Here is a 27,079-nt window from a genome sequence, read left to right on the forward strand (position 1 = left end):
TTCTCAGCTAGTGAATAAGAATATCTTTACATCTGGTTTTCACAAGGCATGGCGGGCACAGCACATGGCAGTCATGGAGCCTCAGCTCAGGTCTCACCCTTTTGGTGTTGCTGCCAGGATGGAGCAGCCTCTGCGTGCTCTCCACTGGTGTGCCCAGTGCAGGTGGCTCTTCCTTGTGCTTTGCCAGGCAGGTTGGCAGCCAGACTGGGGACATAGCTAGACTGGGTCTGCTTCTGGGAAAGATGGTTGCAGTTAGCTTGTCCTGACTGAGATTTCTGAAACTCCAATAACTCTCTTCTGTCAGTTACAGGATGTGATTTAGGCATTTTCTCTGGAATCCATCAAAACGTTTTTTAAAGTAGCTAATAAAATATGCTCCTTTTTTCCTGTTACCCTGTTTTTCTTTTTTTTTTTTTTTTAAGAGCCTGCCAATGTAAAATTCCCCCTCATTTCATTCCCACATTGGATTTCTAGCTCAGAACCTAAATGCTGTACATAATTGAGGGAAAGGTACAGCATATCTAAGTCCATAGTTTGTCATCTGATAACAATAACATACAAGATCTTAGGAACTGCCAGCCCATTAGTGAGCTTCCATTAGTGAAACTGCACATTCTATATCCAGGGCTGTAGGAAATGGCTGAGGAACTGCAAGAGAAATTTGCTAATTTTGTTGGATAATCTACTTACAGAAGTCAGACTCTTAATGTGTTGTGAGAAAGGAAACATTTGTAGCCACACTACAAATTCAGGAATTTCAGTGCTTAAATGCGTATGTATTTGCATTTTAAATGCAAATCTGGGAGGTTTTGTTTTCCGTTATACAGTCAATTCTAATGAACAGGTTATAAAAAAAATCTGTAAAGTAAGGCTTTTAAAATTAGATTGGTTTCTCAAATTGGTACAGTTCAAGCTACAGCAATTGACTTATTAGATATGTGTTTAAATTTCAATTCAGTTATTCTCAATGACTTTGGGGGTACAAGTCATGTGTTCAGGTATTAACAAATGCTCAACAACTTTGCTTGATCAGAACCATTGATGGCTAAACTGGAGAGTAGGTCTTGATTCAGGCATTAGATCTTGAGGAATGTAAAATTTATCATTTGATAGATAAATAACCTGAGAAGTTAAAACACTGAGGCATGTCTGTGTAAAATGGAGAGCTTGATGCCTCCTTGCTAGAAGCAATTTGTTTTGCTGTTTTGCTTTCAGCTTATGTATTATTTCAGAGCTGATCAAAAGAATTGGTAGCAAAGTGTGAAATAAATTGTACTTCGAAAGAAATCGATTTCACATTCCTTGGTGCTTTAAATGATTTTAGTAATATTAATATTTAAAATATTTCTGTCTGAAATCTCTTTATGACTGCATATACCAGTAAAGGTCCCCATTTCATTCAGCTGTTTTTCATACTAGTATATTACACAGTAAACATTGTAGAAATACTATACGTTAACACTGAAATGGATGCAAAAGATCTCAAGTGTCTATTTGCATCTAAATGACTCAAGTTTTATCCAGTCAATAAGAACAGTCTATTAATCCTTTTAATGCATTACATGGGTTAAAACTTGAAGAATATAAGGTTTTCAGCTGAATAAGATCCCTTCTTGAACTTCTGTATTGGTTTACAGAAAAGTACCCACTACATTATCTAATTTAAGTTGGTTTTATACTTTCCTAGTTTATCTCTGCAGTTTTTACCACTGTTATGCAAATTTAACTGTTTGTTTGTTTGCTTCTTGCTTGCTTTTAGCTAGGAAAACTTTGTGTAGTTAAAAATATCTGTTCAAGATATTAGTAAGTATGAAGCAGAATATTTATAGGTGCTTTGTCGAAGAAGTAATGGGCATTTAAGCATGCAGATATATATTATGATACTATTAGCTTAGCAGGTTACAGTGAGTGATCCGACAGCCAGGTACATTCATGTAGACACAACAATCTTATAAAAACAGTCCAGACATCTGGATCACAGTCCTGCTATACAAAAACATTTCTTAACAATTCACGTTATTGCACTTACCCCAATTTCCATTCCTGTCCACCCTTTTCTCCTTGTTTCTTCCCCCGGCTCTGCCTTTGTCTTTTATGTGCTCGCAGAATCTCGCTTTTCCTTTACAAGTCACCTCCATCTGCTTATGTGTCAGAGTGGCCCCGGTGCCACACATCACATAGAGGAATTCTCAAGATGAAGGGCTGTATTCACATCACTACTTCTGTCTCAGCACTGTTTCATGCTTGTCACTGCTCAGCACTCAGCGCCACACTGCCTTGTTTTGTCAATAACCATTTATTTGTTGCTGGAATAGTAGCAACCATTACATCTGACCTCCCTGTTTCATCAATTATGAATAGATTATTGGATGTGAACATCTGCAAAAGCTTGCTGTTGAACTTACCTCCTGGCTGGGATTAGATAAAGTATTAAACTGTTGTTTATTGTCAGGCCAAAACTCTACTGGGAAGCCAGGGAATTCCAGGACTAGCAGACTCCCATCAGCAAGCACCAAAAATTGTTTAGTATTGCCACCGTTTCCCATAAGATCGTAGCCATTTATTATTTACACTTATTACTAGTTGTTATAACATACTTGATAAAAGCTCTTGGCAGGCACAGTGTTTCCAGCTATTGTCACATCTGTCAGGATGGAAAAGATACATAAACTGTTTTTTCCTCTTATATTGCTGTTAAAGGGTAACAGATGAAGCTTCTTCACTCCAGACTGTTAAGCCATACTTTATTTTGAAGAAATATGTCAACAATGTCTTGCTTGGAAAACATTACATTCCTGTCCTAAGTATAGATTGCAGTAACCTTTACTAGGGCAATGTCTTTTGCAGGTGAAATTTCAGATTGTACAATAATAGTAAGTGAAAATACTTGGATTTGATGTTTGCATAGTTTTTTTGCTCTGAAGGACCTGGATGATTTTTTGAAAATTTTTCAAATATGAATGAATAATAAAACCTTTTATTAGATATAGGAAATAAGAAAATTATTACTTCATTCCTGCAAAATTGTTGTTTAAAGAATCAGAATTAATATAATTCTTGGTGGCACAGAAGTCCAGAATTAAGGAGAGTAAGGCAGAAATGAAAATTAACCTTTATTCAATCATCTGTACATTTCATCTCTTTAAGCTTTCTGTGCAGCAAAATGAAGCATACAGGGTGAACTCCTGACCTTGTGGAAGCCAATAGAAGTTTGAAATTACTCTAGGGAAAGGAACCTTTTCAATTAGTTACTTGTATTTACATATCATCCATTCAGAATCAAAGCAAAATGTACATGCCTTGAGTATTATATGAAGCAGACAATACTTGATACAGGCAAAGAGCCTTAGGTCTGATCTTGATAGACTGTTAAGGAAGGAGTGAAATGTTTGCCTTCCTCCCTTAATCCTTCAAGCAGATGCACACACAAGTAACCTGAAGCATGCATTGCTGAGTGTTTGTAGAGCATGAGGGTAAACACTGCACTTGATAGCCCAGTAGATCAGGGGAGGAGGAGTGTGGACCAGATTAGTTATCCACAGGGAGAGTGGAGCCAAGCAGCACCTCAGTGGTAGCCATGTCCTAGCTCTGGAAACTCTTCAACAAGGATGTTCCCCTTTGACATTTGGCTTGGACAGACTTCTGGCTGGTTTCTTCTACTTCCCTCCCCTGTCCCTGACCCTGACCCCTTGCTCCAAGATGTGTCCTTATGCATTATCCAAATCAAGTCCCTGGAATAGGAGTTCTGGAACAGACCAGTTCCAATTCCAGCTGAATTATTCCTGTCTCTTTAAGGAGATTGACAACATTTGTGGGTTTCTAGTAATTTATCCAAGACTGTAGCCTGTGTAAGTGCATATGGCTAAGGGCAAGGAGTTAACATTCACAGGACTGAGTTGGTGAATTTTAGTTATGAGTAAAGAGGGAGAAGTAACAATTCAGTCAAATCAGGGAGTGCTGTCTCTTTCCTGGTCATGGCACCCAATTTCCGTATCCCTGAGCTGTGAGCATGCAGATGGAATATGTGCAGCTTCTACCCTGGATGCTCACTATTCCTGAGCACATATAGCATTGCACAAGGTGTGGCCTGCCATTCAGTTACTGGTGTGTAATATTCCTGGGATCAATGAGCTCTGCACATTGTGATCAATACATTTCATGAACAATACCCTTTTCTTTTGCTGCCCAACCTCTCCCACGCTGTGTTTTGGCAAAAAATAAGAATACATCTGGGTTTGTATTGTGAAACTTTTCTTTGATCTTACTCGGCACGGCCACAGGTGTGTAACCACTCAAATTATGGTAGTAAAGACTGCACTTTTTTGTCATTTTTAAATATGCAGTTCTGGGGCAGCTACTGGTCAGAGTTCATTGAACTGGAGAGTGCCTATGCATACAATTCTGTTGTCTCTTATTTTCACTGGGCTATATCAAAGTGATTATTTAGTAACCATCAGAACTATGTGGTTTTTTTCTAAAAGTATTTAAGAGGTAGGAAGTGGTATGAGTCCTGTGCTCTCACTTGACTTCATTGTCTGTCTACCAACACCTATTGTTGGCTTCAGAAAAATACTGTCAGATGCTGCTAGCCAGGCTGGGCCTTGGCCTGCCACTGCAGTGCCTGTCAGGAATCATTAGCTACTGATCTCTTTGACTAATGGTCCAGTTGATTGTCTGATTCATGTTCAAGATCTGTAAATGAGGCAGAAGCATCTTTCCTGCTCACCAGCTGTGAAATGGCTAAACACAGCTAGATTTGAAGAAATCAAAATAAATGTATTTCCAATAAAGTTTGGAAACAATATCAAATCTAAAGCTGAAAACAGAACTATGTTTTTGTGTTTTTTAAAGTTACAGTATTATAAATCAATGTTATCTCATGATGTGCTTGTCAGAGAAATGTATTTTGCCAAAACAGTGAAATGCTGGTAGTAGCATTAATCTTATATTGAGTTGGATAGATGTTCTTTATTCAACATAAATTCATATTTTCAATATTTTCTCTTTTGTCCATTATCCCCAGATGTATCAGTGTTCAACAGAGCCTCTGTGCTTTTGTCTGAGTCTTGTGTATGCTAATGGGGTGTGTGTGCATGTTTTTGTTTCATATAAAAGAATTACAGATGTGACAACAATTAAAAATAACGGGTGGGATTTTCGATGGAAGGGGTTCCTGAGGGAGGAGCTCCTGTATCTGTTTTATATTAATGGAATAAGCCCGGGAGGGTCAGCCTGGCATAATGCTGAGATAACTGAGAAGTAAATCTGAGTCTGAGAGCTCACTAACATTTTTCTTGGAAAAGCAGGTTAATATGAAATTCACCACTAGCTAGAGAATTAGTGTGAGAGCCATACCACAAACAGGCTCTACTTTGTGGATTTAAGCAGAGCTTAAGACTTTATTTTTACACTGTAATTGTAGACACAACAGACTTACAAAGACACTGAAAGAGAGTTGATTTTGTGAATGGGTGCTCCCACAGGAGCTATCCTGTGGTCTGTTATGTGGAAGACAAAGTTCAAGTCCACCTTCCACTTCTACCTTCCCACATCCTGCACAAAGGAGGAAAAGTGATTGAAACCCACTGTTCATTTCGGTATGAGACTTTGACTTTCATGTTATTTGGGTTTTTTAAGCTAGTGTTTCCACAGACCCACAGAAGTAAAAATTTTGAGATAGTCAATGTGCTTGATCCAAAAAATAATCTGTGACCAGACTCAGTGTGTTTTTTGTAATTGTTATGTTGTTAAGCTTAGGTTACATTTTTATATAGAGGTAGAAAGAACTGTACATTATTCTAAGCTGTTCAACGTCATATACAACAATCTTTTCCCACTAGTTGCTAGGAGTATCAAACTGTCTTTGAAATAATATGGAAATTTTACAATTTTATAATGGAGTCTAGCATGATCAAGATAAATCTATTGTAACAGCTTCCTTCCTCAGAATTCTTTGTACATGGCTAATTCTAAAAAAAACAAACAAAACAAAATATAAAGGAAAAAACAGACATTTTACCCCTTCAGTAACTCTAAATCTCTGGAGACTTTGTCTAACTTTTGAGAAGGAAATTTGGCTAAATATGTGTAATACCCAGAGTAGTTTTTATTATACATTACCAGTATAGATTCTTACATTGTTCCATTCAATATCTATTTACACATTATTACATATTTTATTAATGGATAATTACAAAGGAAATTACCAATATTGTTTTCAAATGCAATATTTTCTATAGAATACTGCAGCAGAAGCATCTTACCGAAATAAGATGGTTTTTCTTTTGTTGTCTGAATTTTTCCCATCCAGTAGAACTTCACATTTGTGTAGGAGTTTTCAGCATTAATTATTAATTACTCCACCTCTTCCTTGGATGTCATTTTCCCCTGCACAGAATGGCCAATATGTGTGTATATATATATATATATAAATACTATTTTCTGGCTATGCTTCTGTCTAAAGGCAAACTTTTCATTGGGAACCTATAAATTCCATTAGGTCCAAATGCTAATCAGTGTTCTCAACATTTATCCACTTCCCAGAGAACTGATAGATGACTGGCAGAGCCCTGCCCACTCAATACTGTCTGCCACATGCATGTCTTTTCCTATATGGTATCCATAGGAAGCCAGTTAGATGGATAGGTTGTTCCTATCCCATAAAAATAATCAGGAAAGTTTTCATGCTTATTTGTTAGCTTTAGGCTTTTTACAGATTCTGTCAGGCATCGCTGTGTTGATCCCACTTGATTTTCCAGCATATAAACTTTATAATTTTCTTGTTTTAAATGAAAATTTAAAATGTGCTGTAATTTCAAGAGACTCTCGGTGAAATCCTGTAATGCTTATATGTTTAACCATCATTTTAATCTGTTCTATCTGTTCCTCTTTTTTTCTATCCTGAAATGTTTCTATCCTGAGTGTAGAAGATTGGACATACAGAAGAGAAGAGCCCTCTTCACTTGTTTCATATAAATGGATACTGGGCAGTTGTGGCATCCAGGGATGCACAGCTCCTTTCCATCAAGCCCGTGTCCCTTCCTGTGTCCCCATGTCTTACCTGAAGCTGGAGGAGTCATTTGAAATATAGACATAAAGAGTACATTTTCTATGATAATTTATCAAGATTTCCTCCCTTTCATGGAGATGATTTAATTAATGTTATTTCCTCATTATTTAGAATGAAATATCTGATTTGTGTAGAGTAGTAGTAACCTGGGACCAAAATGAGCACTTTTCATCAATATGAATGAGGGGCTTTATTTATTTACTTCCTTCTTTCTTGCAGCTGTTGCAGCAATGCAATGAACCAACTTTTTACTTCAGCTATGCTTTGTATGATTTTTCCTTGGGTTTATCTGTACTTTTCAGTCTTTTTGATGTCTTTAATAGAAAAAAAAAGTGCAGTAACCAAAGCCTTAGGTTTCTAAGTAACCTTTCTGTGTCAGATAGTAATGACTGCAGGCCCTGTATCCAAGTTTAATATTGTAGAGGCCAGTTTGAAGTAGGAACTATTTCAGTCCAGCACATAACATTTGTGACACCTCCTGACACTCTAATAGCAGGTTTTCTAATATGGGCACGATTATTACAACAAATGCTGTAGGTCCCCTGAGTTAAATGCAATACCAGGAATTATTTCTCAGACACCTGTGTGTTTCCGCTACCATCGTGGATTATTAGAAGGATGTACTGCAGGCACTGACAACATCATATATGTATTCAGTTTAGGGAGGCTTCTGAGCTGATGTGACAACTTCCTAACTGAGGTGCCTTTGTACTCTTTCTGTCACACCTAATGCATTGATAACTCAATTGGCAGTGACCTGCAAGGATAGGATGCAACATTAGAACACTACTGATAAGAAAGCACTTGAGGGATGATAAATAGGGCAGTGCACATTAATAAATGCTACTTTTGGTGCACAGAGAGCTTGTGGAGCTAAAGAATAAGAGCCATGTCCAGGGATGCTGCTGCATGTAGTAAAACTCTTTCAAGAACTAGGAAATCTGAGTAATGGAAGCAGCAATGGAAATGGTGTCACACACACAGGTTGTCTTCTCCTGAACCATGCACTTTGCCAGTGACAGGGGTGCACTCTGAGTAGAAAATGCCCAATCTTTTACCTCAGTATAAATAGGCATCCTGGGGCATGCAGGATACTGTCATATGTCCCTGGGCATCTCCCATCCTCCTTCAGAACTGGTAAATGACATTCACTACTCCTTTCTTGGAAATGTGCAAAAAGGATTTCCATAGAGAGTCTTTGGAGATTTCCTGTTTTCTCATGTGTGTAATAGATTGGGTCAAGCAACAAAGAGGAGGGATGAAAGAATAAGATTTAATTTTATATGCACTCTCCTGTCATCGCCATTGAAAAAAAAATGGATGAAAAGAGAAATTCTGCAATACAGGTGATGTCAGTGTTAAATTAAATTAAGATCATATGATTTTATGCAGCAGCTGTAAGCCTTCAGTTATGGCAGGGTTCATAATAATAGAGTAGATTCCAAGCTAATGTTAACAAACTTCTCATGTGTGAATAATTAATCAGAAAAATAGCAGCATTATCTACAGTACTTTAAGCCAACATAGATTAAACGTATAACCTAATTTATTCAGTATAATATAATTTATTCCATTTTGGGGCATCTGAATTGTACCAAGATTAAGTTATGACAGATTAAAGAAAGAAAAATAATACTGAGTTGTATTTCAGCATATCATTCTAAAACAGTATGGATGTAAAGGACACCATCGTAAGTTATTGATTATCGGAAACTCATAAAAGCATGGGCTCTTAAAATCTTTTAAATTATGGATAAGGAAATTTATACTGCAAATCAGGGAGTACCTCTTTGGTTTTCTGCAAATTGCCAAAATACAGAGAAATAATTGCAAGTTACATCCTTTTGATTTGTAATTGTTGAGTAGTTTCAAACAACTATAAATAATGATCAAAACCTTAGTCCCATCATGGCTAATTAGAGAACAGTTTTAGAAATGGGAAAGCTTTAATTTTGTGTTCTCTGTGAGCAGAGAGATTAGTAGGGGAAGAAAAAGTGGAAATTCCTATTGGGGTATTTACTGTTTTTATCTTCCTGTTTCACAGGTTTTGAACACCTCTGTAGAAATCTTCACAACCCTTTGTGATTCTGCTGGCCTGGGCAGAGCATATGCAGCTGTAGCCGAGATCCTGGCAAGGTAGGTTAGCACATCCTTGTCTGACTGTCAGTGCAGATTCACTCAGCTGTGAAAGACTTCAATTGTTAGAGGTCTGTCGCTTTCCATTACTGACTGCTTAAATTTTAAGCAGTGCCCTTCTAGCAGTAAGTGACCCTTTCATCGAAAGTTATTTTAAACTATTACACATTTTTTAAAGTGTATGGTTCTAGTTTTTCTTTGCCTATAAACTATAACGTCCTTTTTCTTCCACATTTTGAGGGCTTTTAAAGTGTTGGGTTTGGTGTTTTTTTTGTTTGTGGAGGACCTTACTTTACTGGAAAATAGAAATAGAGACCTATTTTCCATGTTAAGAAAGAAAGGAAATCTGGAAGAATGTACCAAGCTTCAGTAGGTGTCTCAGTGTAATATTTTCTAAACTGTAAGTTTCCATTTATTGCACTCCTTTCTTCTGTGGAGGCATTTCTGGTTTGTGCATGTGTAACTAGGTACAAATTTGTTGCAAATATAATGCTTGTTTTCAGTATTTTTATTTCAGCATCTGGCATTAAAATCTTCCTCTGGGTGAATAGTTCAGATACAAATAATTTTGACATAAAGTCGTCTAATGAAATTATCATATGAAATAGGGAAAAAAGAGATTAAAGTGAAGGTTGCAGCTTATTCTTGACTTATCCTATGTTTGAAGACCTCGGTGCATATGATGCATGGTAGAGCTTGGCAATTGTTTATGGAGAGGGACTTGTCACTCGGCTTATTTCGGTGTGCAGAGCAAATTCTCCTCTTTGAGTCAGGTCCCTTGTCTCTTGGCCTTATGCAAGCATGTAGGGATCAGCCACAACCACAGTCTTCTTCAGCTCTCTGATGCATAATTCATATCTACATGTATTCTGAGCATCCTAAATAAGGACAGGAGAAAAGATATTAAAAAAGACACAGAACAGACGAAGAATACCAGGTCCCAGTTTTAAAACTCTCTTAAAGCCTAAACAAGAAAGATTTAGTAGCTAAATCACCAGCTGTTGCAATGAGTACACAGTTTTCTGAGTTCTCAGTAGCATTCATGAGCTCCTTGTATTCTCAAAAAGCAGCAGTCTGGGTAGAGGCTGGGTTAAGAGAACATCCCTGGTAAACCATGTATGTTAATTTCTTTTCTGTGATTTAGGCATTCTGGAATGAGAGCACATGCATTTGTTCACTCAGATGTTTCAGATTTTGAGATCTTTATTAACTTAGTTTACCAAACCCTTCATCTGAAAGATCATGCCAATGCAATTCTTTTCTTAAAAGCAGATCTAAACACAGAGTGGCTAGTGATTTTCTTCTGTATCAAATCTGTATTCCACACCTTCTGGGGGCATTCTTTAGCTATCCAGGAATGGACAGTCCCACTGCTATCCAGTTGTTGCAATTTGAAAAAAAAGAAAAACAGGAAATGAGGACCAATGGAAGCAGATACTAAGAGCAGTAAGATTCCTCAGTTTAGTATTTAAGGCATTCTCCTGGAAGAGGAATATAATTAATATAATTAATATAATTAATTTAGATGAAGGAGTAGTTCGATCTCATATGTAGGATCAGGGATTGAATCTATTGAAGAATAGATTCGAGAATAGATTGAGTCTTCTTGGTGAGGACCCAACCATAAATCCTTTCTCTGGAAAATGGCTGTTGTTTTACTTTTTATAAAACCCATCTGGTAGTTATGCCATGAGAGCATTTACGAAATTAAACACCTTACATATATACCTGCTCTGATGAGCTTTGGGTATGTGATAGGCATTAATTGTTCAACCCTGTAAAATGTCATGATGGTTCTCAGCAACTTTCAGTTGTCTGAGAAATTTACATGTGGAAAAGTCTGGGCGCCTATGAATCCTAGAATGATAGAATCATAACATAGTTTGGGTTGGAAGGGATCTTTACAGGTCAGCTAGTCCACCCCCTATAGTGAATAGGGACATCTTCAACTAGATCAAGTTGCTCAAAGCCCCATCCTGGCTGCCTTGAATATTGCTCAAAGCCCCATCCTGCCTGCCTTGAATATTTCCAGGGACGGGGCACCAACCCCCTCTCTGGGCAGCCTGTTCTAGTGTTTTGCCACTCTCATTGTAAAACATTTCTTCCATACATCTAATCTAAATCAACCCTCCTTCAGTTCAGAGCCTTTGCCCCTTGTCCTGTTGCAGCAGGCCCAACATTTGCTCAACAATTTGTCTGTGTCTTTATTATAAGCTGACAATAGATACTGCAAGGTCTCCCTGGTGACTTCCCGAGGCTGTACAACCCCAGGTCTCTCAGCCTGTCTTCATAAGAGAGATGCTCCAGCCCTCTGAGCATCTTGGTGGCCTCCTCTGCATCCACTCCAACAGATCCATATCCCTCCTGTGCTGAGGATGCCAGAGCTGGACACAGAACCCTTTGGATAAATGCACCAATAATCTGTCACTGCTGGTGACAGATTCCCCATATTCAGCTTGTTCAATTTTCCTTTACTTGTATTGTTACCTGATCTAGGCTAGATTTGTGTAAATAATTTTAAATTTGATGGATAACATCTTCACAGGAAGATGACCGTCTCCCAAAACTAATGCATTACAACCATAATGTCTGTGAGAATTTGCACTTATTTCCTCATGACAGATTGGAGAAAGTGCCTGGGCCCTCCTGAATGGCTCAGAACCTCTCTATGGCTTTGGAATATTTTGTGAATTCTTTGCTGCAGATGTTTCCAGAGACTATGGGAAACTGAAAATCTTTATCATGTGCATTTAGTCATGTCATTTTCCATGGGAAAGAATCTGACATAATAGCATCATGTTCTTGACTTATTCTGCCAGTGTCCACCATGGTAATGACTTCTTGTGGACACATGATTTATACATCCAATTCCATCACATGAGCAATCCTATAAAAGGTGCATATTTTCATAAAAGTCTAATAGGGGTAAAAATCTCATAGGGCATTTTAGCATGAAACTGGAAAATGAGTTGCTGTAGATGTGTAATCTCTTCTGCTGAAGTCATCATAACTGTTCTGTGGGATCATGAATGACTATATCTTTAGGAAATTGCATTTTATGCATTTAGGAAGGTGATGTCTAAGGAGATAGAAAGTATATGGCTGTATAAAATAACATGTAGATTTTTGAAGGAACTATAAAATATTAGCCCTTTGAGTAGGAAAGACCTGTTTATCATGTTATCAGGTCTTGTGCAGGATAAAGTGTTTCAGTAATCTTTCTAGCATACTTTAAATATCTCAAGCTGTAGTGCTTCTAAAAGTACTTCCTTTGAAAAATTGTTAAACTGTACCAACTGATTTCTAGCTGGCCTAAGTGAAGTCCTAACAGTGAGAAATATCTTTCTGATATGTATCAAATTGATTCCTGTTTTCCTCAAAGAGGTTATATGGCCTAGCAATTTTCATATCTTCTATATGTGGAGCAGAAGTTTTGATGTGAAAAGTAAAAAATGGCCAAAAATACATCAAAACATTTCTATTAATTCATGAAATTAAGAAAACCTTTTTACATTTTCTCCTGTCACTGATTCCATTTGCTTTATTACTTTCAGCCTCTAGCCCACAAACTTGGTGGTACAATCAACAAACCCCTTAGTGGCTGTTTCATCTCTGCTCTATTTGATTTCTCCACTCTGAGTAAATGATTAAGTTTTCATGCATTGGTTCAACCAAAATCTATGTTCACTCAACCACATCCTTTATTGATTACTTCTACTGCAAACAGTAGGCCAAGTGTGATATACATAATTGGACAGTTGTCAGGGGATGTGGGTGTTAACAGTCCTGTTTTCCCAATTGGAAACTGGAATCACCTTGATACACAAATATTCTGCACTGTTTCATTCTCATTCCTTGGACCAAGGAGTCCTTTTCCTCAGAATATATGTTTTTAACTCTCAAAGGTCTGGTTGAATGGATTTAATGATTATACCATATAATATGCTCTTCAAGTTGCACCTGTGCACTGCATATAGAAAACTAGAAAAACTGGAATTAATATTTGTCTAACACTTTAACCTTGTCCTTTAACTTATCTAAATCATATGCTGTATTGCTGTAGGGAAACATTTGATTTTCTGTTCTTTGGAAAAAAAAACAGGTTAAAAAAATATATGTTTCTAATTCTGAAATTTAGATGCCTTTTGACATTTGGTAAATGTTTACAGTCCAGTGTATTTTGTATTCTCATGATAATAAAATATTTAACTTGGGAAAGTTTAGTAAATCCAAGTCTGCTAAGTGACCTCTATGCTTTACAGTAGCATATACTTGAGCATTTCAAGAATGTTAGTTTGCAGTGATTTAGCATTCTTTTGTAGTAATCTTACCCTCTTAGTCACATGCAGATAATCACTGCAATATTTTAAATTTGCAGCTAAGCTTTGCTGTGTTTCCTGTTTCATGGCAGGCTGTTGTAATTAGTCCAACAGCATAAAAGAAGGAAATTCAGAGTTCTGCCAGATTTTGAAAGTACATATCCCTAATGTAGTTTATAATAAAAACTGTATTGTAAATAAATGCCAGGCCATCATTTCCTGCAGGAATATAGCAGCTGAAGGTAGTTTAAGATGGTGAGAAAATAAATCACAATTCTTTATCACTTACAGAAGCTCCTTTTTTTGTGAATTTCTTAATTAAGACTGGATTTTCTGTCTTGCTTGGTGCCTTGACATTTAGCATGCTACACTCCTACATTAGTGACTCAAGTTCATGGCTAATATTGAGGTCATCTGGAATAACACTCCAGCCTTAAAGGGAAAAAGGGCACCCAGCCTTATTCACAAGAAGCTCAGATGTCTGTCTTATATCTTGCAATCACACTGCTGAGGTCTTATATTGTTAATATGACTGGCTTTATTAAAAAAAAAAAAAAAGGAAATCTGCAAATGTTATTGTCAAAGTATGTTAGCCAATTTTCAAGTTAGATGCAGCTGTGACCTCAGGTTGCTCTGAGCTCACTGGGATTTGGGGCTGGCACCCGCAATCCGTAGTTTATAGGTTTGCCTGTGTGACCCTGGCCACCTTTGATCCTCCCAGCCAAAGGGCAGTATTGTGTTCAGGGAAAGGCTGTCACCCCAGAACTGAGATACAGCACTTTTATGGAGCTGCTGCTGCTGCACCACCAGGTTCTAGAGCAGCTCTGAATGACAGAAAGCCTTACTGAAAAAAACCCCTTCTTACCTCCTTCCCCTATTTTGGATGTGAGGTCCAGTCGAATTGAAAATATTATCTGCAGCTCAGTAGAAAGAAAAAATAAAATAATGGAAGGTTCAAAAGCCCTGTTAAAACATCCACCTGTGTTTTGATTCATGGCCTTAAAATATGGCACAATATTCTGAAAGAAAGTTTTGTTCTATTTTGCTGAAAGGATCCAGTTTTGCCCTCAGACATTCTGTGTGAGGTAGTCTCACTGGGCTCAGCACAGGTAGTGCTGGAGGCCATTTGGAAATAAAATCCAGTCATGGATGAGTCACCACAAAATAAAGTTGCTTCAGAACAAGGGGGAAGATCTTCAGCATTTGAAGAAGCCATCTGAGTAAATATTTCATTTTGTCCCTGTCCTTTGCTTCAGTCAGGGAAAATCAAATGAGGCTGTGAAGTACTTGGGAGAGTTTATGAAGGATGCTGAGAGCGCTAATCTAAGCCAAAGCCTGGTGGATGCAAATGTCCTGCTTGGAAAAGTTCACAATGAAAGAGTAAGTACTGTTTGTAGTAATGATCTCAAACAACTTGATTTGCTTCTTGGTAAAATCTGGTTTTGCCTATGAGATGACAGAGGAGGATTTGATCCAGGTGTTGCATCTTGCAGGAGTTACCCCAGGAGAAGTCACTGTGTGACTAAATGAAATGTGCCTTAATTTTCTGAGAAAGGTGAAAATTTCACATCAAATTTAACACAGAGAGTTTTGTTCTAAAACAGATGAATAAAAAACTCCAAATTCAGATCAGGACAAATTTACATGCTGTGAAAAATCTGCATCCAGATCACCATTGGCGCCATATATGCCCATAAAGAGTCATTGGTTAATGCAAATGAAATTTTATTGCACTATATATGAATGTATCCTGCATTGCATACTAATGGAATGTTTACAATCTTAGCTACATTTCTTCTTTACATTCTCTCAGCCAAATTTATGACATGGATTCTAGCAGCAAGTAGTTTGTCAAAGGTCTGTTAGCAGTGGAAGGACTTTCTCTTGTCTCTACTTGCACTGCAGTGACACTTGGGTTTTGAAATCAAAAGGGTTAAAGACATTGCTGCAAAAGTGGAAGATTCACGCTTTAGTACCTTTTTTAGATCTGAATTGCTACAAAAAATTATTTAGATACAATAAGTAATAAAAATAATTTGTTCTGTATGCTGGATAATATGGAACTTAGGAAAACTTCCACTACGAATAAAATAAAAAATAAATACCCTTGCCATGTTCTGTTGTGTATTTTTTTGGTCATAATTTCTGTGTGTAATATATTGAACAGAGTACTTTCGCCTTTTCACTTACACTATCCCTAAATACCCCTTTTTTTGTTTCCTGGGTTGCTCTCACTACTGAAATTGATGTCCTTTTTGTCCTGTTTTTATTTCATAAGCGGTAGAAATTTTTTTACTCTATAATCTCTAAATTGGCCTGAGAATGTTCTGTTTACATGTGTCTTAATATAAATGCTGAATTTCCCATTGAAAACTAAGTTTTAAGGTCTTTGACAACTTGATGAAGTAACTATAAAATGGGTCTGTAACTTAGAAGAAGGGTCATATAACACTGTGCTGAATTATTCTCCTCCAAATCTGAAAAATAATTAAATAAATTCTGTTTAACTACCTTCAGTATTTCATTCCTTCTTCCACCATTGCTAATAATCAATTCAATAGAACTAGTATTTTAATAACTTATCTCTATTTGATTATTCTTCAAATTCTCTTTCTCAGTTCAGAATTTTCTGCCTTTAGCTGAGGCAGTGGTGTAGAAGGGCACAAGTGCAGCAACTTAATCATATTAATGTATACAAAATATTTTGTTTAAACATAAATTAAAAAATCTTGACGTTTGCAATTCCCTGTTTTCTATATAATTTTTTCTTCAAGGTCAGAAGTGTTTAGCAAAACTGAGTGTGACTTAACATTTCCTCTTTTGGATCACTGCCTGCTGGTGTCACCAGTATTCTCTAAGTCATTATTAGGGTCTTTTTATTCAACGATGTATATCCCCCAGTGATAAAATTTGTAGAAATACAGTCCATCAAATTAAATATATTTCTGTTTATATCCAGATCTATCCATGGGGACCTTTAGTAAACCTGGGGTATAACTCTTCCTCTTCTTCCAAACACAAATCACTTTGACCAAATTCACTTTGCTCTGTCCATACTGTTGCTGTACCTTTCCAGTTTTCTCATCTCACTATTCCCTCACCAGCATTGTCTTTCTTTAATGCTGTACCCACAATTTGCTTTCTAGTCACAATTGTTTCATCCAGATGTTTCTTGTTTCCCAACATGCCTGGGTTTGTGTTATGCAGGAGTAGTAGTTCTCATTTCCCCCAGTTCAATAAGCAGGTTGCTTACTTAATATATACACTCTGAAGTTTGCATGATAACTCTGTCATTTCTCATTTCACTTTTTCTGAGTTTCTTAGTCTGATTTGCTACATTCCTCTCACTAATTGCATCACTTAACCTGCTATAGGTCTCATGAGTATGGTAAGTAGGTGTTTCTGCTTTTTATTATATTACAGCTTATCATTCTTTATTCATTGCCATGTCCTCATAGGTCTAATTCTGCTCTTTTGCAGTATTAAACAAAGCTGAAAGACTACCAGAATTGCCATTACTCTTTTTTTTTCCTTTTTTAATCATAAGCACTGCTAACTATTTTTAGCAGTAATAGTTTTCATCCCAAAAAGTGGTATCAAGTGAAACAGGTACCAGTTGGAGTCTCACCTCCCAGTCTCCATACAAAAGAGAATGTCAGTCTTATTAAATCAAGGTGAGAGTGAAGGTATAAAACAAAATGAAAATGCCTGAAAATGTTTTCAGGCAGGAAGTTTCTGCCATCAGAGCAGCAGAATTCCATGTCAATGGTGGGATAGAGAGATAAGTTATTTGAGTTTTCAGTTCAGCAACAGTTGAGCTATATTTTTCCTACTTTTTCTCTTTTGTGATTAGGAATATCCCTGGGGGTTGCATACCCCTCTCTTCCCCCATAAATGAGTAAGTTTAAATTTCTATTCTTTTCTGTGCTTTAAGTCTATCACTTCATTATCCTCTTTTTTTTTCCATTTTTAGGATTTATTTTTTAAGATTTAATACTACCATAAATTAGGACCTTTTCTCACACAGATATGTTGAATGCAGGGAAACAGTAATTTCTAAACAGCCTGGCTGCAATCTGTATTAATACTTAGCACTGATATTCTTGGATTTGTCTGCTCAAAATGCTACAGAAATAACCAAAAACCTGTTCAATTCAAATATATGAGCAGTGTTATCTGGATTTGAGAGGTTAGGAAACTGCAAGGGAGAGTGATTTCCTTAATGCCTGCCATGAGTCACTCCGTGGGCTGCCACACCTCTGAGGTGGCAGAGGAGCAGGCTCTGATGTCAAAATAAAATACAGTTGACTACAAGTAGCTTTTAACATTATTTTCTGGTTTTCTCTCTTCTTTACTAGGGGAACTATAACGAAGCTCTGGAATATTTCAGTCAGGCCTCTGAGGCAGCGAAAGCTTTGAACAATTTGCCCTTGGTGGCTGAAACAGAGAGTTACTGTGGCATCGCCAAGGCTCATCAGCTGATGGTGCCGTTCAACAGCCACGTAGCAGCAGCAGCCGATCCCCTCAGCCTGCAGTGCCTGCTGGCATGGAAGCAAAACAGAAGTGACATGTGCACTGACCCTCTTCCAGCCGGTAAGGCAGTGCTTATGAAACACATTAGTGCTGCATTGTCCTCAACACTTAAGTCATTTTTCTTGTAGAGTTTTATTAAATTATTTCCTGGGTTTAATCCTTGTATGGAGCAGAGGTTGGGCTTTATTCCTTTGTGCGCTTGTTTTAGAGGCTGAATTAAACAGGTTAAAATATAACTGGGAGAAGTGGAAAATAGTAGTTGCTCTGGATGGTAACTTTCAGTAATTTTTTCAGTGCTGTTTGCCAGAACATCACAGTTACATGTTTTAGTCAAAACATTATTGTTTTAATCTTTAAAGATAATAGTAATAATCTCCATTTGCAGTACACTTTTCAAGTGCATCCAAAAATAAGATCCCTTTTACTAAAAGTGAGAAGTAATTTCTGCTTGACATAGTTCTGAATGCAGAAAAACACGCTGCTTTATTTTTGGTATCCTTGTACTTGACATTAGAGAGAAAGGGAAAAAATAAAAGCAAGTCTGCTTACTTTACCATGTTTCCTTATCTCAGAAAGAGCAGAGGAGGGCTTTGTGTGGAATAGCCCTCTTTCTTCATGGGTTAAATTTTCTTTGCTCTTTTTCCCTTGTACAATACATTAATACAAGACAAACTGAATTATGCATTATCTCCAAGTACTGATAGTAGGAAACTGTGTTGTACTGAGGACAGGGGAGGTATATGTCTACTCTACCTTAAAACTTCCTGCTCTGCATTCCTGTGAAGAATGTGAATCTGGATTGCAGTGGAAATAAATGACAACTGGGGCAGTCGCAATATGGAGCTTCAGGGTTACTTTGTTATTCCCTCAATTATCCTACTCCTAAAGACAAAGAACTGCCTGGCTGCTGCTTTCTTGTGTATCTCACCCTCTCACAGAAGTGGAAAATTAAGTATAACTTCAGTGGTGAATTTTGTGTATTAAATAAGTGGTAATTGAAGATATTAGCAGTTTAAGAGGATCCAGGATGCCAGAGGCAACACTGGGAGCTACTGAGAATTATGGAACAAGGGCATACATTTGGAGGCTGAAGAGATTAATTAGATAGCATTCTGTTTAAAGTTCTAGTGATGGTAACACTTTTTCAATGGCTATACATATCTATATTTGTGATTTGTGTCTCAATAAGTGAACATCTAGCACACTGAGAGATTTTGTTGACTGTCAGAGTTATTTGGGTGTATGTCTCCTGTCTAGACCTGTAGTGCAAATGCCGAGAAATCCAGCAGAGATGGTCAGGAAAAATAATTCATAAAATAATTTTATATACTATAATATATATATTTTATATATATTTTGTATAAGGACTACTAACTGCAGCTGATAAAAATAAAAAACAAAAATCAACAATGGCAACAGCAAAAAAAACCCCAAAACACAGGAACCTCACAGACCTGGAATGAACTTTGTATCTCCAATATGAATTTTAGTTCTTGCACTTAAAGGGGTTTTCTGTTCAACTTTTATATATGGCTTTTCCCAGTCAGTTGTGAAACTCATTTATATCCTGAACTGATATGTTCCCCTTTAAGCTCAAGAATCCTGCTCCTCTTTAACAGTACTTCAGGGATAAACAGAGTATGATTAGAAAAGCCCTTTATGTCCTGGCAAGCGTGGTACCACAAACAAGTTTTGCCTGCTGAGATTCTCTTCCTTCTGTATTTCTGCCTAGTTTACCCTCTGTTACTTTCAGTATTGCAGTTTTCATTTCAGTTCCAGTTCACTCCAGGAACCCTGTGGCTACTGCATATTTAGCAGCTCTTCCAGTTCAATATCATTCTTCTCATTAGTGCTCCAAGCTTACTCTCATGATACCCAGATTACATCCAGGAAAACATAGTGTCACACTGTCAGCACAATCTGTAACATTTCTCATGTTTCGTGTGCCAAATCTCTCGTTAGTACTGGCATTACATTTTTAATATCTTTGTCTGGCAAAACATGACCTGGCACCAATTCAAGATTAGGATTTGCTGGCTTTGAGTTTCAGGTACAGCCTTTATTCTACCTTCCAGGAGAATGTCTGTGCATCCTATGATGAACTCATCACTTAGGAAATTCCTGCTGTGATAATAGAGCAGTATTTCTAGCTCTTTCAAACAGCTCAGTGTTGATAATCTACTAGATTTTTCTCAGTCTTTTTGAGGATAGAACAGAGAAAGACAAGATACAATGGTAGTTCTTAATCAGCAGGGAAATTTTATGAAAGGGAGAAGAAAGGCAGTACGTTTTTATTTCTAACTCTTCTGACTGAAAAATTTTTCTGTGTCAAAAAAATAACAGTAATTTCTGTATTCGTAGGCAAAAGAAATACTTAAACTAGTGGGGGAACAATTACATTTGAATTCAAGTACTGCCATATTACCTTATGTCTTTCAACCAAGACTTATTTTCTAAATCAGTCATTCCAATAACCAGACAGGAAGAACCATTAATTACTCAATTTACCTCAACATTTATTAATAAAATGGATGTTTTGACCAGAGTTGTCATGGACAAAAGGGATGGGATTGTCAGAAGACAATGTTTAAAAATGCAAAGGAGAATGTGTTTCTATCTGCTGTCTTTGACTCAGTCACCTGACTTCACTTACAGGAGAGTTATTTATATCATTGTGAGATGCCACTGCAACAACAAATATGGTTTTATTGTTCTTTTTATGTTTAGTAAAGTGGATAAAAAACATTATCAGCAGAATCAGTAGGCAAAAAGGATTGTGACTCCACATAAAATCCAAAAAAGGAGCCTACAGCCTAACATTGTCTGATGAGAAAACATTTCACAGGTCTTTCAATAAATAATCACCTGACTTGCTGCGTTTCTAGAGGAAAGAAGAATAATTAAAGGTGCTGAAGGCAGGAAATTTTTGAATCAGATTTTGCATGTTGATTACATTAAATGCTGACCAGAAATTGTTTTCTGTGAGTCTGGCAACTCTCAGTGCAGATTTTTGCGTCTGGCAGGGCTGTGGCTCAGCAAAAGCCCTTGAATGCTTGAAATCATCTGAACACTTTCAAGAGTAGATTTAAAATGCATTGTTTGCCTCATCCTACAAAGTCTTCAGCTGTTTTCTTGAGAAATAGATGTGCTTTTGACAACAATTTAGATTTACATTCCTTGACTTTGGAGAACTTGGCAAAACTGACACATTTTACTGTAGATTTCCTGTCTTTATTTTGTTGGAGTTTTTTTATGATAGCTTTAAATACTGCATATTGTCATCAATTCTGAAGTCTTATGATCAATGGAATTATCTGGTATCATCAACTTCAGCATGATCAGGACTATTTCTAGTATTCCACACCTGAGCAGCTTTCAATATAATTTAAAATGCATGCACCATCTAAGCCTATAGCTTGGAAAATACAATCCAATGAGCTTTTGTTCTTACTCCCAAATATTCTTTCTCCAGCCTCCTTTCATGGATGTAAGGAATGATACATTCCATAGTGTGACTGTGTCCTTTTGTGTTGTGTAAAAAATTACATTTTCATCCTACTGATTCACATTTCTGAAGGCTCTTTAAGATGTGTTATAGTCATTTTTCTGTGAAGGAATGGGCTAGCACAAAATTTCCAATGTTTTGGAAAACAGCAATCTGACCAGGTGCATTTTAGATTGAACGTGTGTGTACTATTGTCATTTGTTAATAAAAGGATTATCCATAAAGAATGGGAGAGGCAGAAGTGAGATGTGAGATCAAGAATTATGCTAGACAAATTCAGTTAACATTTTTCTACTGTAACTTACCAGGGTGGTGTTTGTGGGCCATTTTGGTAATCATGTCCAAGAGCAGAACAGACTGCTTCATAATGCAATAAACTGCACTTTTTTAAATGTCTCTTTTGTCTAAAGTACACTAATTGCAGGAAAACTTCTAATGTTACATCCTCCCTCTCAGCAGTCTGTGCACTGTGTGCTTCTTTGGAGATAGGGAGAAACTAAAAGGATTTTAGAGACAGATTTTGGGGTTTCTCAGAAAATGCAGCTGAACATGAAGGGAATTATGAACACAATTGTTCATCTTATATAGTGTGTATTTAATGACAGACATTATTGTTCATTATTACTGACAGACAGTAATAAGAACTGTGACTTTAAATTGTATAGAGGAGGTGTGTGAGCAAGTACAGACTCCAAGGCTGTCCCTGTGCCAGAGGCACAAAGGCTCACTTCTTAATAAGCCCGTTTTGAAAGGAGTTCAAATGCTTCAGTCCCCTACTGAAATTCACAGGATGGCTTCTGTACCTTTTTATGGGGTTTCTCAAACAGAATTTCTCCCTTCTGGAAAAATATAGTGGCTAAAAGATGTGAAATATATGCATTTAGGAAAATTATTAGGAAAACGAAAAGTTGAGAGGCGATTCTGTCTTTTTTTCTTTAAAATTTGGTAAACTTGTGCTGCCTCTTCTTTATTCACATCACCTAGCACTCATTGCTTTCTAAATTTTATCTTGTCTCACCTTTAGCTTTTAAAATATCAGTAATTTTTTATATTAATGCTAGATATACTCTTAAAATATTCCTACTAATACTCCTAATACTTACTAATACTCCTACTAAGTCTTTATGTAGTCTTAACTACGTGTTGAAATAGACCATGGTTGTGTATAGACGTTTATGGCTTGGAACAGGTGTGTTTCTAAAAATCAGCTTAAGTGGTTCATATATGTTATTTATGATTAGTTGGGATTTCTTTTTTAAGTATGTGTTAAGTGTGCTCAGAGATACACTGATTTTTAGCAAGTGAGAGTAATTATTGCTTGGACTACAGAAAGAATCAAGTGTGAAGAGAAGAGCTGAGGGTGACAAGGAAGTTTTTCAGCACGTTGTGGTCAGTGGCTGGATGTACCAGATTCTCAGTGAAGAGCCTGAGAACACGGTATAAACATCTGTGTCAGTTTTGCCAGGTGTGCAGTAGTTTGTTCTATTTTCTGTTGATGGCTGAAGTTTGTCTGAAAAGAGGGGAGTGCTGATATTCAGTGTTCTCATGCTTTGTACAAATGCAATATCCCGGGGGTTTTACTGTGATTTCTTTTAAATACCAACGTAAATAATTGGGAATTGCTAGACAGGATCAGATCTAGGTCAGGTGTGTGGATTATCCGTGCCACATTTAAGAGGAGGATTCATGGAACATGTTCATGTTTAACCATGGATTAATGCGTTAGAAGTTTCTTCATAGTTTTTGCTGAGAGCTGGCAGTTTTTTATGACTAAATGGTGTTATAAGTTAAAAAAAGTCACTATCACCCTGACTATGATTGTGAGTGTTCTTGTCACCAATAGTTACATAAAAACATTTTACCCAGAGGAGAATTTGGATCTTATCTAGGCTTTTTGCCATCTGATGTTTCGTTCGGAACCATCTAAATCTTGCCACACATTTCCTTTAGACACATCCTGTGCTAAATATTGTTGGCATCCAGCTGTGTTTTCTCAGACAAGCTCCCTAGATCAGCAGAAAATGGTTTCCTAAATAAGGTGAATTGTTCTTTCTTGTGGAAAAAAAAAAGTTGGAAGTGATGTTCAGGCTGCAGTATATTGTCAGACCCTTTAGTGTAGCTTTATGCACTGAACTAGCATAGTTTTGTGCATTGCACTGTCAGTACTTCTACATAAGTAGAGTTCCTTTCCAGTTTAAAAACAAAAAATTCTCAGGGTAGAAGTTCAGTCCTGCTTAATTTTATAGAATGATGCAAAAGAAATTGAATCTCTTGCCCAGCCTTGTTAGGCCACTTCTGGAGAAATCTTTGATTTGAGTCACCTAGAAGCTTTTGGTTTGACTGCAGCATTGATGAAGAGTCACAAAATGAAGCAGCTGGCAGGAGTTGTGCTCTGGCAGTGCCCTGATGGCAGCAGGGCCAAAGTAGGAACAGCCAGTTGGAAAACTTCTGAAGTGGCCCTAGGGCCTCTCCATGTGCCCATCCTTTCCTTTCCTTTCCTTTGTTGCATACACGAGCAGAGGTGTATCTAGGGGGTTTATGCTCAGAAAGGAGAATGGATCCTCACAAAGAGCCAGAGATAAGATTTTTGTGGGTTTGTTTAATATTGAGGTGGTTGTTGTCATGTTGTCATTAGACTTCGTAAAGAATCTTTTATTGGTGCTGTCTGCAAACATGCCAACCAGTCTAGACCTCAGGCCAACATGAAAACAGCTCTCTGCTGCAAACCCATCCTTACCCAAAGCTCCCCAACAATCTTTGGACACAGAAAATCAAAGCCAAGACAAAGAAACTGTGTTCAGTGCATATGTTCTGTAACAGAGCCCTTAGGTCATCTCAGGAGTCACAGGCAGTGTATCAAACAGCTTCCTTCTCCTGGGTTTCCCAATCCAGCTTTCTTTTCTGCATCCTTGAGAGTTTTTTCTGAGATCCTTTTCCCTGCCTAGGTACATCCTTTTGTGTTTCTATTATAAGTAACAAATTGCTGTTTTTATTAAGACTCTGTGTCTGAAGATGGTCAAAATTTAAATGATTTACATTTAGAATAAGCCAATCTATTTTGAAAAGTGAAGTGTTGTACTTCCACAATTTTATATATTTATGAAACCATGTTTCTTTCACCCAAAAATTCACATATCTTTATTTTTTTCTGTAATCACCAGAGATACTTTGTGATTTTTTTGAACTGGTTTTGAAACATTTATCATTTTTTTGTTTCTCTTCATTCCTTGTCTGCTCTCTTGTGTTTTCTTTCCTGTTCTTCACCTTTATACTGAAAATTATTCCTTCTCATTTTTTTGCCTTACACCTTCACTCCAAATTCCAATTTTATATATGTTTATGCCAACGCTTACGGAGTGTAAGTCAGTTACTTCTATACCGAGTAGCTGGCATCTCAACTTACATCTTCTTAGATGTATCTTTTGTGCTTGTATTAGAATCAATAGGACAGTTTTGAGAGTTTTTTCAGTGTTTTCCTACTGTTTCCACACTGTTCTTCATGCTCAGTGTTTTTATTACATAGGGGTCAGAGAATGGAGTGGAAAGAATCACACTTCCTATTGAGTATCTTGACAAGTTGGTTAATAGAAAGTAGTGAAGTATCAAAATGGCCTTTAAATAGATCTTAATCACCTGTGGGAACGGATTGATGAAGTTTAAGTACACAACTGGGTGATTAATTAGCTTGAAGATCCAAATGCATGCATAAGTAGATGACCATGCCTCCAGGCTCATCCACTTGTTCCTACTCACTCAGTTAAGCATTCAATATTATCTATAATATAGAATATTCCCATGGAAGGCCTCATACAGGTCTCGCCATAGAGCCAAGTAATTATTCAGTATTTTTCATGGTGTGTCATACAGCTATATCATTTTGAACATGGAGCTACTATCCTATAATATTGACATGAATAAGTATTCAATAGAGTAATTGATTTGGAGAGGGTGATTTGAAATGGTTTTTGTTCAAACTTTTTTTCATATTTTTTCCATGTGGTTTAATATAGTTCCTTTTCCTTACAATTCTGGCATATTTTTAATTTTGGGGATGTTGAGCTGCTGTGGATATTAGTCAAACATAATGTAGCTGGTGTCAGCTCCTGTAGGGAATTAATCTTCTACAGCAGTTTTTGAAATGGGAACTGCAAGTGCCCAACACCCGTCAATAAGTAAACCTTATGTTTATTCATCTGCTAATGCCAATGTCTATGGAAGCCAGTACTCAAGCCCTGTCTTTCTTGTGAAGGTGGATTTCACTGTCTGGTATTTATAGGTCACATAAACAGAGATGTGGAGCTGCCTGACTGGGTCTGTGCATCCCAGCTGGGCATCTGCTAGCACTGTGCATTTCCCTCATTGCTGCTAAAAAACTGAACCTGAGAACTGGAGGATGCCTGTGCTCTAGAGTAATCTTGCTCAGCTCATGTTGGGCACGCAAGGAATTTGACCAATAGGAACTCCAGCCCATACCCAGGTGTCAAGGAAAACTGGTTTTAGGAACCAGGAGGGGAGAGGAATGTGTGCTGCACGGTATCCACTGACTTCTTATCCTGGGTGCAGCACTTGCAGCCCTCTGTTTACCTCACACTTCAGGCTCCTGCTGGAAATGTCACTTCAGAGTGTTGTAGAACCAAGTTCTGTGACTCCAGAACCTTTCGATCTGCCAAACAGTGCCTTGAAATATGAAATTCTCCAAGAGTGAGCTTGTACTCACTGATACCTTTAGCTCAGTTCTGAAAATAATATTAAATCAAATTAAATTTCATTTTGTTGATATTCATACAAGTATGCACACTTAGGCTGCAGTAAGAAGAGAATTGAGATGAAACATTGACTATTCCAAACATTAAGAAATCAACTATAAATTGAAGAATAACTGGATTTTTGTTCTTGTCATCTTATAGATCTTGAAAAGGCTCATTGTTCATACAAGGAAAAATAATACTTCAGTTGCTGTATTAAAAGTGTCAGTAATGACTGCAACAAGTTAACTGTGGTTACCAAAAACAGATAGCTCAGGCTAATGACACAGAATTTGATTTAGATACATTTTATTTTTGTTTAGTTCAAAATAAAATATTTCTTTCTCTCACATAATTTGATAAGTTTTTAATGATTGTACTGCAATCCATTTGCCATTTGGAAGATGGATGTGCATTTGGAGTACATGAACATATACGTGTGTACCTACAGAGAGAGAAACTGTATGGCAAAGAGAGAAGAATGTTGAATATCTATTCAAAATTGTGGACCAAATACTGCTTTTTTTATGCCCATGAAATCTTACTGTTTTGAGGAGGGTGGCACAACTGTAACTATAAGTAGATTTTGCCCCTTTGAACTGCATTATCAAAAACTTCAAGACAATCAGAAGTTCAAATAATTGAGGGAGTTGCTAAGTATGATATTTATGCTGGAGAAGATAACCTAAATAAGAAGGAGGTTCTGACTGAGGCTCTTTTAATAACTGGATTTTAGTACATTATATTTTGTATTTCTAAATAATATTATTGG

General features: G+C 37.1%; 1 protein-coding gene across 10 annotated transcripts in view; it reads left to right on the forward strand.

The window, feature by feature from the left end:
* TTC29 (tetratricopeptide repeat domain 29) overlaps window positions 1-27,079 on the forward strand; it is a 228,177-nt gene that overhangs the window by 164,855 nt on the left and 36,243 nt on the right. For all 10 annotated transcript variants that reach the window (XM_064416703.1, XM_064416700.1, XM_064416701.1 and 7 more), the window contains 3 exons: window positions 9,114-9,205; window positions 14,781-14,904; window positions 17,883-18,117. In XM_064416703.1, the coding sequence (XP_064272773.1) occupies window positions 9,114-9,205; window positions 14,781-14,904; window positions 17,883-18,117 (451 nt within the window). The remainder of the gene's footprint in view (window positions 1-9,113; window positions 9,206-14,780; window positions 14,905-17,882; window positions 18,118-27,079) is intronic.

The sequence above is a fragment of the Passer domesticus genome, chromosome 4, assembly GCF_036417665.1.
Source record: "Passer domesticus isolate bPasDom1 chromosome 4, bPasDom1.hap1, whole genome shotgun sequence".
NCBI classification, from domain to species: domain Eukaryota; kingdom Metazoa; phylum Chordata; class Aves; order Passeriformes; family Passeridae; genus Passer; species Passer domesticus.